The sequence below is a fragment of the Mesitornis unicolor genome, unplaced genomic scaffold (genome assembly GCF_000695765.1).
Source record: "Mesitornis unicolor isolate BGI_N332 unplaced genomic scaffold, ASM69576v1 scaffold21535, whole genome shotgun sequence".
Classification (NCBI taxonomy): Eukaryota; Metazoa; Chordata; class Aves; order Mesitornithiformes; family Mesitornithidae; genus Mesitornis; species Mesitornis unicolor.
The window spans coordinates 11992-24197 of record NW_010185085.1 but is presented as its reverse complement, the minus strand read 5'-3'; the positions used below and the strand labels follow the sequence as shown (position 1 = coordinate 24197).

At 47.6% G+C, this 12206-nt stretch overlaps 1 protein-coding gene across 1 annotated transcript; it reads right to left on the bottom strand.

Annotated features, from left to right (window-relative positions):
• Positions 1-101: 101 nt before the first annotated feature.
• Positions 102-11979, bottom strand: LOC104540827 (cryptochrome DASH-like; the record flags this gene model as incomplete). Its single annotated transcript, XM_010184728.1, has 11 exons — positions 11914-11979; positions 11616-11788; positions 9572-9665; positions 8264-8394; positions 7244-7392; positions 6797-6885; positions 4883-4956; positions 3600-3689; positions 2202-2281; positions 1318-1377; positions 102-259 (listed from the first exon to the last, which is right to left on the bottom strand). Coding segments are annotated over exons 1-11 (1164 nt in total), but the record flags the coding sequence as incomplete, so codon positions are not given.
• Positions 11980-12206: the final 227 nt, after the last annotated feature.

Sequence of the window (12206 nt, the reverse complement as noted above, 5' to 3'; positions counted from 1 at the left end):
CGTCCCCAAGCCTGTAGCGCTGCATGGGGTATTATGCAGAGCTGTCCTCCTGTCCGTCGCTCAGAGCAGGGGGCACAAACACAGGCTGGGTTCAGGCTTACCAGGAGGGATTCGAACCATTCTGCCCCCATCCTCCAGTCCAGACCCAGGTCCTTGGTGAGAAAGCTGGCGACGTTCTGCCGCCCTCTGTTAGACATGAAGCCCGTCGCAGCCAGCTCCCGCATGTTGGCATCGACAAAAGGGACGCCCGTTTTGCCCTCTGCAGAGACAAAAGACAGCGCTGGGATGTGATGACGTTTTTGGGCACCCAGAAAGCAACCTGTGGTCACACATTCGCAGCCACCCAAGCAGGTAAGACAGGACCAGTGTATGATTTCAGTGAGGCTTAGCTGGAAATTAAATGGGAAATTATACTGAAAATTAAAATTAGGAGAATTTTTTGCAAGAAAAAAAACCAACGAACTGAAAACTTTCAGACTGGGAAAACAACGAATCAGGTGGATTGCAGAGAATTTTGCAGAGCAAAGTAAATACACACACAGGAGCTGGATAAGCCAAGAACAGAAACATTTTTGAGAGGCGACCACTAGCAGAGAGGAAAGTATTGGACGAGTCCCCAGGGGTTAGCACCCAAAAAGCAGTCTTGGCTATTGATAAGGAAAAGATTCATTGTGCCTGTGTGCAAACGGACACACATGGCATTAATGTCAAGAAAGATATATAGGTGTGTATTTCACTGATTCTGTTACTTTACTCTGTTAGTCCCTCCTGGTTTTAATTGGAGATATTACGCTTGCTATCTATGTGACACCAAAGTTATAAAAGTGAAAGAAAAGCAAGGATATTAAAAGGCTGTGGCATAATGAAAGATGTGATTTATTCTAAGGCTGTTCTAACCAAAACCAGTCAGAAGAACACAATGTAGCAGGCATGGCAACCTAGCACTGATAAGAAGCACTGGTCAGCCTCTGTGTGACCAAACAGAAGGAACCAATGGGTTGTAAATAATTCCACCTGGGCAGGAAAATCTTCAATGCAGAGCATCTCCCAAAGCATGTACCAGACAGAGCCTGGCCACCTGATCCCCTGTGGGTCAGCTCCTGTGTGGTGCTCAGTCTGGGAAGGGAAGCCAAGGATCCTGCACTCACACTGAACTGAGGGGCTGGATTCTTGTTTGGTGGAAAGAGTTTAAATGGCAAGGCCTGATCATGCTGACAGATCCCCTACATAAATATGAACTGGCATTAGGGCACGTGTTAGTATGCAGACACATGGAAACCAAAAGCACGCTTAGCCAAGCCTGTGGTGTCTACTGACCTTTCCAACAGTCAAAGAGCTGAAGGTCCTTTTTCCAGGGGACCTCTTTACTTTGAAGTCCTATGGAGGAAAAAAAATGAACTGTTAATGAAAGACAAATGCTGACGCAGGCAGTTATTAGTAAAACAGAGAGAAGCACCTTGGCCGACACAAGACGTTAGGATGAAGTCAGCCCTTACAAACACACCACGTTCCTTCTGCAAAAGTTTAGAGATGATGCATTCCTCCTTTTGAGGGGTGCCTCCTGCACAGGGAGGATGCTCGAGCCCTAATGGATTTTGATTATTTGTTCTGTTGGTGTTTTCTTTTCTTTTTTTTTTTAATTAAAAATGACTCAGACCTCACAAGTGGCCAGAGATGTGCTCTGGCCCAAGCCAGTATTTTCTTGTTCAATGTTACTCACAGCTACATCACATGGAGAACAGCTCAGCCACCACAGGCATCAGCTGTCAGGTTTCGTGATGATATGGACTAAGAATTCACGTGTAGACACCTGCATGTAAGTGACTGGGTCTGGAGCTGAATCTCTGGGTCGACTCCTGCTCTGGTGAACTTAGGCAAACCTAATGAAGCCTGGATTCTCTCCAAAGGTGGAGTGGCTCCGGAAACAGCACCTTTACTCCCATTGTGCCGCTGTTTCCCACCGTGTTAATAATACTCCCTGTATCTAAACAGATTTGAGGCAAAAGTCTGAGTGCCTACACAGCGTCCAGCATCATGGTGTTGAGGCACTTCTGTGCCAAGAGTAAGTCCCCAGCAATGTCTCAGAGTGGAGACACAGGCGCTATGAGAAGAACATTTGTATAACACAATGGTGACAGCCTCTTCTCTTACTTTCTCTGTTGTAAGACTCTACCTTTCCAAATACAGCGACCCATACACACCTCTTAATGAGAAAATCCTTTTGCCATACTTCAGGGCCACAAATCGAAAGTAATCCCGCCACAGCAGTTCAAACAGGACCCTGAAACACAAAGCCATGTTTGTATTTCACTATGGGACAGATAAAATCACTGAATTAGGATTTCACTTCCATAGCACTCATCATTAACACCAAGAAGCAATTTCATGCACCTTCCCATGATAAGCAGTTCTTGCCCCAAGCCTGCTACCTACCTTGCACCTGGATGAGTACAGTGAAAGCAAAACTTTGCATGAGTCACTTGGGAAGCCTTCCTTAACTCTTTAACAGAAGCAGGATTTCAGGAAGGCTGTTTCCCATCCATGGATGTAATTCTCCACAGAGCAGGGCGAGGACCTGATTCAGCTTCACACTTCCGCATGAGCAAGCGTGTCAGCACATTCCTAAGAGCTTTGCATTGATTTAAGCAATAATCTTTGTAAGGGACTCAAAAGTATCTTTCAAAACTGGGTTTGCAGTGGTCTAGCTCATGAGATCACAGAAAACAGACATTTTTAATAAAGTTTTATATAAAAAGTGCTTCTTATAAAATGATTTTAAGATCTTTCTGGAAATCCTGATTACAGAACAGGACACTATATAAATGCTAACAACTAGTGTCATGATACTGGGGGTATCATGTGCACCATCATGACCTGTGCTTCACTGTACGAGTGAATGCAGTGCCTGGGAGTTCGATAGCTTCTTTTTTATAACTATTTACCACTTTAAAATGCTCAGCTCACCACAGCACCCTGGCTGCAGGCGGGCTGGCTGGCTATTAGACAGAAAAACACAAGTACATTCATTTTTTGAAATCTTTCCTCCCTTAGTTCTCTTTGAAGAAAAGGGTGTAGAGCAAGGATGACAAGGTGGGATGCATTAATCCCTCTTCCCCTTTGCTATGGTGTTATGGTCATGGCCAGGCAGCTGAGCAATCAAGGGTCCTCCTGACACCGCATGTCACAGTCCCTGAGCATTTTGGGTGCTCACATTCTTGGCATGAGAAACCCTTCAGCTTTTATCTGTAAATCGTTCTTCTTCCTTCTCATCTAGCCCACAATAACAACACAGAGAGAGATGGCAATGATTTACAGAGATCAGTTTGAAAAATCACGAACCACAGTTTCCCAGCAATAACAATGACAACTAACATTAATAACCTTTACTTGTAAAGTGCCTCAAGCCTCCGGATGTCAAAGGCAGACTAATAAATCCATACTGAAACAGAACTGCAACGCAACCCAGAGGAACCCGACAGCAGGCACAGGAAAAACAAACCTTAATTAAGAAGCAAGTTAACAAATCCCTCTCTCCTGTGCACAAGATGCCAGTTTCCTATTCAGACAAAACAAGCCACGGCGGTCGTGCAGCGACGTACCAGTATGTGCTCTGATTTGCTGCCCTCTCTTTTTCATACTTCTGGATCTGCTCGTAGATGTAGCGAGGTGAAATGCAGCCCAGCGCCAGCCTGAAAGCAGAAGAGTGATGTCCTGAATGCGATGCAGCCCCATGTCTGCGCAGAGAGAGCAAAGGGGCAGCTTTTGTGGTTTAGATTTGGTATCTGAAGACCTCTGCAAGTTCTATCACTTCTTTGCAACTCTTTGAGAATCAAATCCCTCCTTTTACTACAAAGCTGTTTATCAGACACCCAGGGCTCCTGTTCCTTCAGTGCCTTAGTCTCTCATTCGAGCAACCACAGAAGTCAAGTGACTTGATGCAAATCTCAGCCAGGGAATCAAACCCAATTTGGGCCTTTCCACCCACTGGGCTCCTTCCACTTGTTCCAAATCAGTTCTGTTCAAGAGAGGAAAGAGCTCGTAAACTCCAACCCCATCACAAAGGGTGATAAAAGGAACAACTTTTACCTTGATTTTCCTAGAAATGTGTTTTAGTGCAATTTCCTACTAGGGCTTGTGGAAACAGTTGAAGTTCTGATGAATTTTGAAAAACAGGAAGAAAGGGCCTGATGAGTTTCTCCTTAATTGCTGACCAGCTCTAATACTTAGAAATGGTCAGTATGAGATGTGAACGACTGGCTGCAATCTGAACCGGTCTGATTTTGATTATCTGACTGAGGGACACTTTGGGGCAGGCAGATCAGGACACTGCTCTGGGCAAGTGGCCAGACTGGAAAAACTCGAGTGAAGGCCACAAATAATGAACTTCTGTAGTGCTGGTGGTCCTGGGATCCCAACACGCCACAAGGTGGAGCCATCCACTGCAACCATTACAGCATAAAGCTGGATGAAAATAAGAAATCCTGACCTGTAACAGCCTCAGAAAATTGTTGCACATTGCAATACTGTCAGGAAAACACTCCAGATGTTCTCAGCATTACGCTGAACTGGGTTCTGCTGCTGCAGTTCAAGTCCAGAATTAACTCTGCCCCTTCCAGCACCAGAGAGTAAAGCCCCTAATTAAAGTCAGCATATATACCCAAAGAAGAGATCCTTTTGCAAGAGGGTTAATGAGAAGCGTCTCTTCACCCCACAGAAGAACAGAATGGCAGTGAGGTGAGGTGACTTCCCCCCCAGTATTCAGCAAACTAGGACTGGATCAAGTTCTGCTGCAGCCCCATCAATGTGCTGAAGCTGCGCTTCTTCCCTGGCTGTTCTCAACCACCCCTGATGCACAAACCAGCACAAAGCCAAAAATATTTACCATGGTGCAAATTTGGTTGAGTAATCCATTCCCACCAGTCCATTCCGATTCTCCTTGTAAGATGCAACCAGGTTCTGCACAAGCAAAAGAACACAAGGTTTTAATACCTTACATGCAACCTGCTAAATATGTTTCTATTCAGTGGAGCCAGGGCAATCTGGCAGGGCTGGGCTCCCTCTCATGGCTGCCTGCAAGGATTACAGAGCTGCCAAATTACTGCCTCCAGTGCACAGGAATTAATCAGGCCAGCAGTTTTCATTATAGCTCCGGGATGCGTGTCACAAGCTAAGCTCCCTGCTTCAGCCCATAGCACATTTCTATGAGCACTAGCAACCTGGCTGTGCTGATCCCTGAGGGCAGAGGGAAGCAGGATCTCTCTTTGATCCCCTGAGATCTCTCCTTGATCCCCTTCGCTGCACAGGTTACAATTGCTAAAGGGCTGTTCCAGCTCACAGGGGAAGACAATATTAGCATAACAAAAAGGAAGGAACAAGTTTTCCAGCTCTGATTGTATTAATGCTTGACTAAGAGCAGAAGCTATGCAAGCTTGTACTGGTTTTGGCTGGGTAGAGTTAATTTTCTTCATAGTAGCTTGTTAGGGGCTAAGCTTCTGATTTGTGATGAAAACAGGGTTGGTAACACAGGGATGTTTTAGTTATTGCTGTTTCGTTATCAGTCAGTTAATTAGCACTCACACAGCCTCAAGGCCTGCTTCTCACACCACCCCACCAGCAGTAGGCTGGGGGTGCATAAGAGATTGGGAGGGGACACAGCTGGGACAGCTGACCCCAACTGACCAAAGGGATATCCCATACCATGTAATGTCATACTCAGCATATAAAGCTGGGGGGAGAAGGAGGAAGGGTGACGATGTTCAGAGTTACAGTGTCTGTCTTCCCAAGTAAACTGTTACGTGTGATGGAGCCCTGCTTTCCTGGAAATGGCCAAACATCTGCCTGCTGATGGGAAGCAGTAAATGAATTCCTTGTTTTGCTTTGCTTGTGCATGCAGCTTTTGCTTTACCTATTAAACTGTCTTTATCTCAACCAGGAGTTTTCCCACTTTTGCCCTTCTGGCAGGGAATGAGGGAGCAGCTGCATGGGGCTGAGCTGAAAACCAGGGTTAAACCACGACAGTGCTCCCGACAGCGAATGTGAGCTCAAAGAATCCCCTGGGGGCTGTCCCAGTGACCGCACTGGACACAGCACACTTCTTAACCCACCTCAGCTGGAGTGATGCTACCCCCTTTACCCACAAAGCTGCACAGGGTCTGATGCTGCTGGAAATCACCACACGTGTCTTCATCTAAAATTCACACTAGGCAAATCTGAGGTAGTTTCTCAAAGCAGACCAGGAAAAGGTTCAAAAACAGCCAGGATGCACAGACAAAATGCAGTCAGCAGCAGCTTCACTCCACCAAAGCAAGCAAGCAATTGCCTGCATGTTTTTAAACCAGACTACTAGGAACCTCCTACTATTTTTAACTGTGGGCAGCAGCTTGGGACGGTTGTTCCTCACCCCAGTTGCAATTGCAGCCCTTAAGGGCACTTTGCACTCCTTCAAAATTGAAGAACTGCCTTGCTAATGACATGGAACAGGAGAGTAGAAAGGGAAAATCAAGGTAAAGGAGCTAAAAAAATTGTCCCAGTTCTCAAAAGTTGATGGAAAAAAAGACTTAAGAGGGATGGCCACTAAACTTAGGTTCCCTAAGGATTTGGCTTACATTCCCAGGTCCTGGATGACTTCTTATTTAGTTTGCCTTTCTGAAAAACTGAAATACTGCTAATTCCCTCCTTTGTAAAATATTATACAGGAGCTAAGGAGACACGATTAGGAAGTGAAATTGCAGCCTCACGCACTTGCACAGCCATAGGTACAAGGGGCAGGATGCAGACAAGGAAATGTAAGAGTTACCGTGTCCCAGAAGTAATACTGCAGTCTCATTAAAGCCTGGGTCTCTCCTCCACTGCAGGGGAAGGCTGTTCGTGGATCAGTCCCAGGATCTGCCACAGAAAACGCCATCACCTCGTGACCCCCTTGGAAACCATCTCAAAGGAGTGTTCAGCGGTAGGGATGTTTGCTTTGGGGAAAGTAAAGATTGTCTTCCTTTGAAACAAAAGCCACATCAGACATACTGCAAATTGCTGGTTAAGATGATGTTTTCTACCCAGTTGTAGGACTTGCCAAACCCAGCTCCTCCACAGAGGGAATTTACCTTCATTTGCTGTATGAGTGAACAGAGGGTTAGTTACAGTTGAAAGGGCAATCACTGCTTTGGAAGACCTCCATGGTTTGATTCTCACTAAGAGACATCTCTAAGTAGGATTTCATGGGATCAGCTGCCAAATTAAGTTTTCTTACCCTTCTGTCCCAAATCCTCCATTGTAGGGATACATCCTTCATCCACCCCTGGAGCCAGAGGCTTTAGCTGATCTGCCATCTGTAGGGTTGGTCTCACCTTCGCCTGAGATTCCAGCGCTTTTCGGAAATGTGTGTAGACATCGGGCAACCTGCACAGATTACAGCACAGTCAGATCTCTCCACATAGCACCACTTCCACAGGTGGAGGGTTAACTTTTTGGGTTGTGCTCTGCATATTTGTGATTCCTGTTTGTACACCAGCTGGCACAAAAGAGGCAGATGCCCCTGGGGCCAGCAGCAATAGGAAGTTCATTCCTCCACCCAATTTCTTTCTGCTTCTGATGCAAATGTTGCCTTTTCAATTTAAGGTGTGTCTTGATGGGGCAATCCATGAAGGTCAGATTTATCTCACCCAACTTGTAATTACTCACCAGGCTGACCTCCATGTAAAAATTTGCAACCTTCTGCTACCTTTTCAGTCAATGGAGAGAAACAGGCACGTTTATGGCCTGACTCTTTTATACATTTATACATTTATTTACATATACTTTATTTTATACATTTTCTGTAGGATACCAGGAATTACTCAAATCCATCAACTACACCTCAAGTGACTATTGAGGGAGCTGTGAAGAGTCCACACAGGAATGGACACTGTCATAGGCAGCTGCATTTAAATGGGATAATGGAGTGATCCAGTCCAACGTCACAAGGACTGGGCTCTGCAGACTGAGTATCCAAACCGTGCTGGTGGAAGGGCAAAGAGAAATCAGTTCCTCAGTAAATGGTCAAACAAACCCCTCGGTTTTACACGTATCAGAGCACAAATCCTACTTGTACAGAGGGATGAATGTGCCCCTCCCCATGATGTATATGAGCATGACAGCACTGTTTCACAAATGCACATAAATGGGTCCCTTCCTAACAGGACTGGGTGACTAAGATCCCTCCTGAGCAGTTCACTGGAGTGAGAAGCAAATGGGGCAGTAGAGGAGAGAGTGATATCACAGAGCAGCTCACCTGGCAATAGGCCTGAAGGGAAGGTCGTCCCGGTGATACAGCGTGGATGTCCAGAACGTCTGAATCTTCACCCCGTGCTGACTGCACACCTGGCACAGCCCCTGCTCCACATCCAGTTCCTCCTGCGTGGCCTAGGGAGAACAAAACACAGTGAGGTCCTGGCTGCATGGCCTCAGCTCCTGCATGCAGACCCTGGTCCCTGGTCTTGCCCTCCTCCCTCATTTCCACATTTAGCTTCATCCGTTTAGAGAAAGATGCATACAGACAACCTCTGAGTATTTCCCTCTGCCAAACCCAACAAGTGCTTTCACTCTCCATTAAGCGCCAGTGCCAGACTAAGAAACTCCTTGATGTAGGACATTACAGATCTTTGAAGTTTGCATGGACTGGAAAGGTGACTGGACAAATATATGTAAAAGAAATCTACTGAGGGTCATTAACTATCACAAGAGCATTCCTGTTTCAAGACATCCTTAAGCCACAGATTCTTGAAGGCTGGGAAAGCATTCAGGGGAAGTATCTTTACAGATTTGTCCTGCTCCTGTGATCTTCCCTGGGCATCTGTTCTTGGTCACTGTCAGGAAAAAGGCTGTGGAGTTAGGTGAGGCCTTTTGTCTGGTCCTCTGTGGTTGCTTAGTGCTGCATGGAGTAAGGTACTGTGGGATGTGTAGGCTGTCAAGTTACAAGGGTCTTACAACAGAGCCCAGACTCTGCTAATACTGAGTGCATGGATGCACATATACGTGTGTGTGTGTACACAAAGCCTCCAGGACCACTGGTTTGGACCCAGAGCCCTGCCCTGAATTCAGCAGGCTCTGGATCAAACCTCTGAGCTCAGTGAAGATAGGTCAGTGACATGCCAACCCTGTTGGAAGTCCGGGACCAGACTCGTGTTTTGTTCTTCATCACATTAGTGGGCCACTGCCTAAATATGGGTGCTGTCAGCTTACTACGGGCCTTTTCTACACTGAGGACAACATGCCCCCTGGCAGCTAGCTCCCTGTGCAAGGAAGGTGCCAGGAAAAGGCAGCTTGATGCAAACAGGAGAAATGGGCTCAGCTGACGTAAAATGCCAGTTGCAGGAAACTCCTCTTCCTCAGTCACAAATAGCCACTGTCATCCAGCAAGGACTCCCCCAGATACCTACACCATCCCCATCCCAGGAACCAGCCAGTGTCCCCAAGGTTAACAATACCACAGATGAAAAAGGCTCTGAACATACAGGATCTGCATCACCATTTGGTTGTGGAAGAAACCTCCACAACCTAATTTTATCATTTAACAACGTCACTCAAATATTTCCTTTACCTCTTCATGGAAAGCCACGGCACTGACAGTGCCCAACTGAGCAATGAGATCGCGGACCACATCTTCTGGCTTCCCCTTCCTCACAACCAGGGTGCTGCAAACACAAAATACTGCCCTGAATTAGGTTTGATGTTACTGTTACGTATGCATACAGGAGATCCTAGTTCTGGCCCAGGCACCCATGTATTAGTTCTCTACGGAGCACAGACAGCATGTGGAGGCAGAAAGACAGGATTTGACTAGCCCACATTTTTTTAGGACCCAGTGAACACAGTTTGTGAGCCTCTGGGGCTGAGTTTGTGTTAAACACATTTCTACCACCCCAGATACCTCAGAAAGGATGACTGGGCAGAAAGCCAAGCTGTTACCTAAAAGTAAATCTGACAGATCTGTTCACCCTCACACACTGAGGCTGAGATTCAAGAACTGAATCCTCTCTCAATCCACTTCACAGGTAGTGGTGGCCTGAGGGCAGACCCCTCTCCGCTTTCATGTGGGAGGGTTCAGAGGAATTCTTTCCTCTGAACGCTGTGTGCTTGTAACAGAGTCAACAAAACTTCCCTCTCATCTTGCAGCCTCACCAACTGCCCAGCTGTGTACCCAGCACACCAGACCAAAAGAGCAGCTGTGGTGAGAAAGTTGGTCAGAGGTGGGTGTAGACTTCTGTGAGGAGCCTCATGTGTGACTGTCCCTTTTCGTGTCTCTATCACACACACACAGTTACACACACACTACTGTGTCATCTAACAAGAGGTCTGTGCTAGGACCAAGCTGCCCACAGGGAACACCACAGACTGGATGTGGAGATTTCTGTCTACCACTACATTAAGATACTTCATGGTTGTGGAAATGGAGCCTAGAGTCTTATCACCACAGGGTGATCAGATGCCCACTGATCCATTCCTTCAGTCAGCCAGCTGCACAGTTCATGCTGCACTGCAAACCCAAAGCCATTCCTCTTGCTTCTGCTACCACTGTTGTGTTGCTCTGGGAGCAGACAGACTGGCTGACACATCTTCTGCTAAGCAAAGCCAGATGTTATCTGGTAACGCGATTTTTCAGCATGTAGACCTTCAGGCCCTGGACTACTCAGTGATGGTTTCTAAAGACATAATGAAGGGGGAATCCCTTTCCTCTTGCTTCTGCTACCACTGTTGTGTTGCTCTGGGAGAAGACAGACTGGCTGACACATCTTCAGCTAAGCAAAGCCAGATGTTATCTGGTAACGGGATTTTTTAGCATGTAGACCTTCAGGCCCTAGACTACCCAGTGATGATTTCTAAAGACATAATGAAGGAGGAATCCCCGAAGATACCCTTCCCATAGTGCAACCTACAAAATTCTGCTACCACTGTTGTGTTGCTCTGGGAGAAGACAGACTGGCTGACACATCTTCAGCTAAGCAAAGCCAGATGTTATCTGGTAACGGGATTTTTTAGCATGTAGACCTTCAGGCCCTAGACTACCCAGTGATGATTTCTAAAGACATAATGAAGGAGGAATCCCCGAAGATACCCTTCCCATAGTGCAACCTACAAAAGAGATTTGGTTTAGTGGCACAAGGCATAAGCAATCGTAACTCTCCAGTTTCACAAGCCGGGATCCATGCTGGTCTGTCTCAAGCCAACTCCTAGGGAAAATTCACTAGGGACAAGGACGTGCGCCACAGTGTTTAGTGTCATTGCCTGCATTTCGGAAGACTGCCATCATGTCTCCAGTTGTCAGGATTCTGAGCAAAGCACTCAAGGTTGCTCTGGGCAAAGCGTTGAAGGTTGATGCCCATCTGTGGTATCCAAGGTCAAGAAAGCAAAACCCCGCGTGGCACACAGCCTGGATGGCTCTTTGCTCCCCTGCAGACGCCACAGCAGATCATCTGAACAGGGGCTATGTACAGGACCTTGCTGCATCTAACGGGACTGTGGCTCTCCGAAATAAGCCACCATCAAAGCCCAGAGTATCTGACATGATATGACTCACAGCACAAATATGTGTTGAAAAAGAGAAAGAAAATAAGATGTTATTTACATGGTGCTTTCTCAACTACCTTCCTTTTCTCTTGAGTGTTTCCCTTAGATCCTTCACGCTTTCCAGCAAAAACCTGAGCCGATGGGGCCCTGTCTTTGGGAAGCCGTAGCAGTGGGTGCCCACGTAGTGCCGCGGGTCAAAGCAGTAGAGGGGAATAACGAAATCCGCGTTGCTCTGAGCCCAGTGGAGCACCTGGAAACACAGAGAGGGCCGTGACAGCTCTGGCGGGCAGGATGCAGCGCACACCTCTCACCAGCCTGCCCAGGAGTGGGGTTATTTCTACCGAAACACCCCGGGGGCCGCCGGCCGGGCCCTACCTGGTTATCGTGGGCACGCAGGTCGCAGCGCAGCAGGCAGATGGCCGTCCTCGCCGCCCCCGACATCATGCCTCGACGGGGCCGCCCCCGCCTCACCCGGCCTCGCTCTGTCCTCCCTCAGCCCGGCCCCGTCAGCCCGCCCCGTTCCCACCTCACCGCCCTGCTTCCCCCTCAGCCCGGCCCGTTCCCGCCTCACCGCCCAGCTTCCCCCTCAGCCTGCCCCGCCGGGGAGGAGCCGTCCCGCCTCCGGCTCCCTGCGGCCGCCCCCACCGGCTCCCTACGGGGCTGCACCA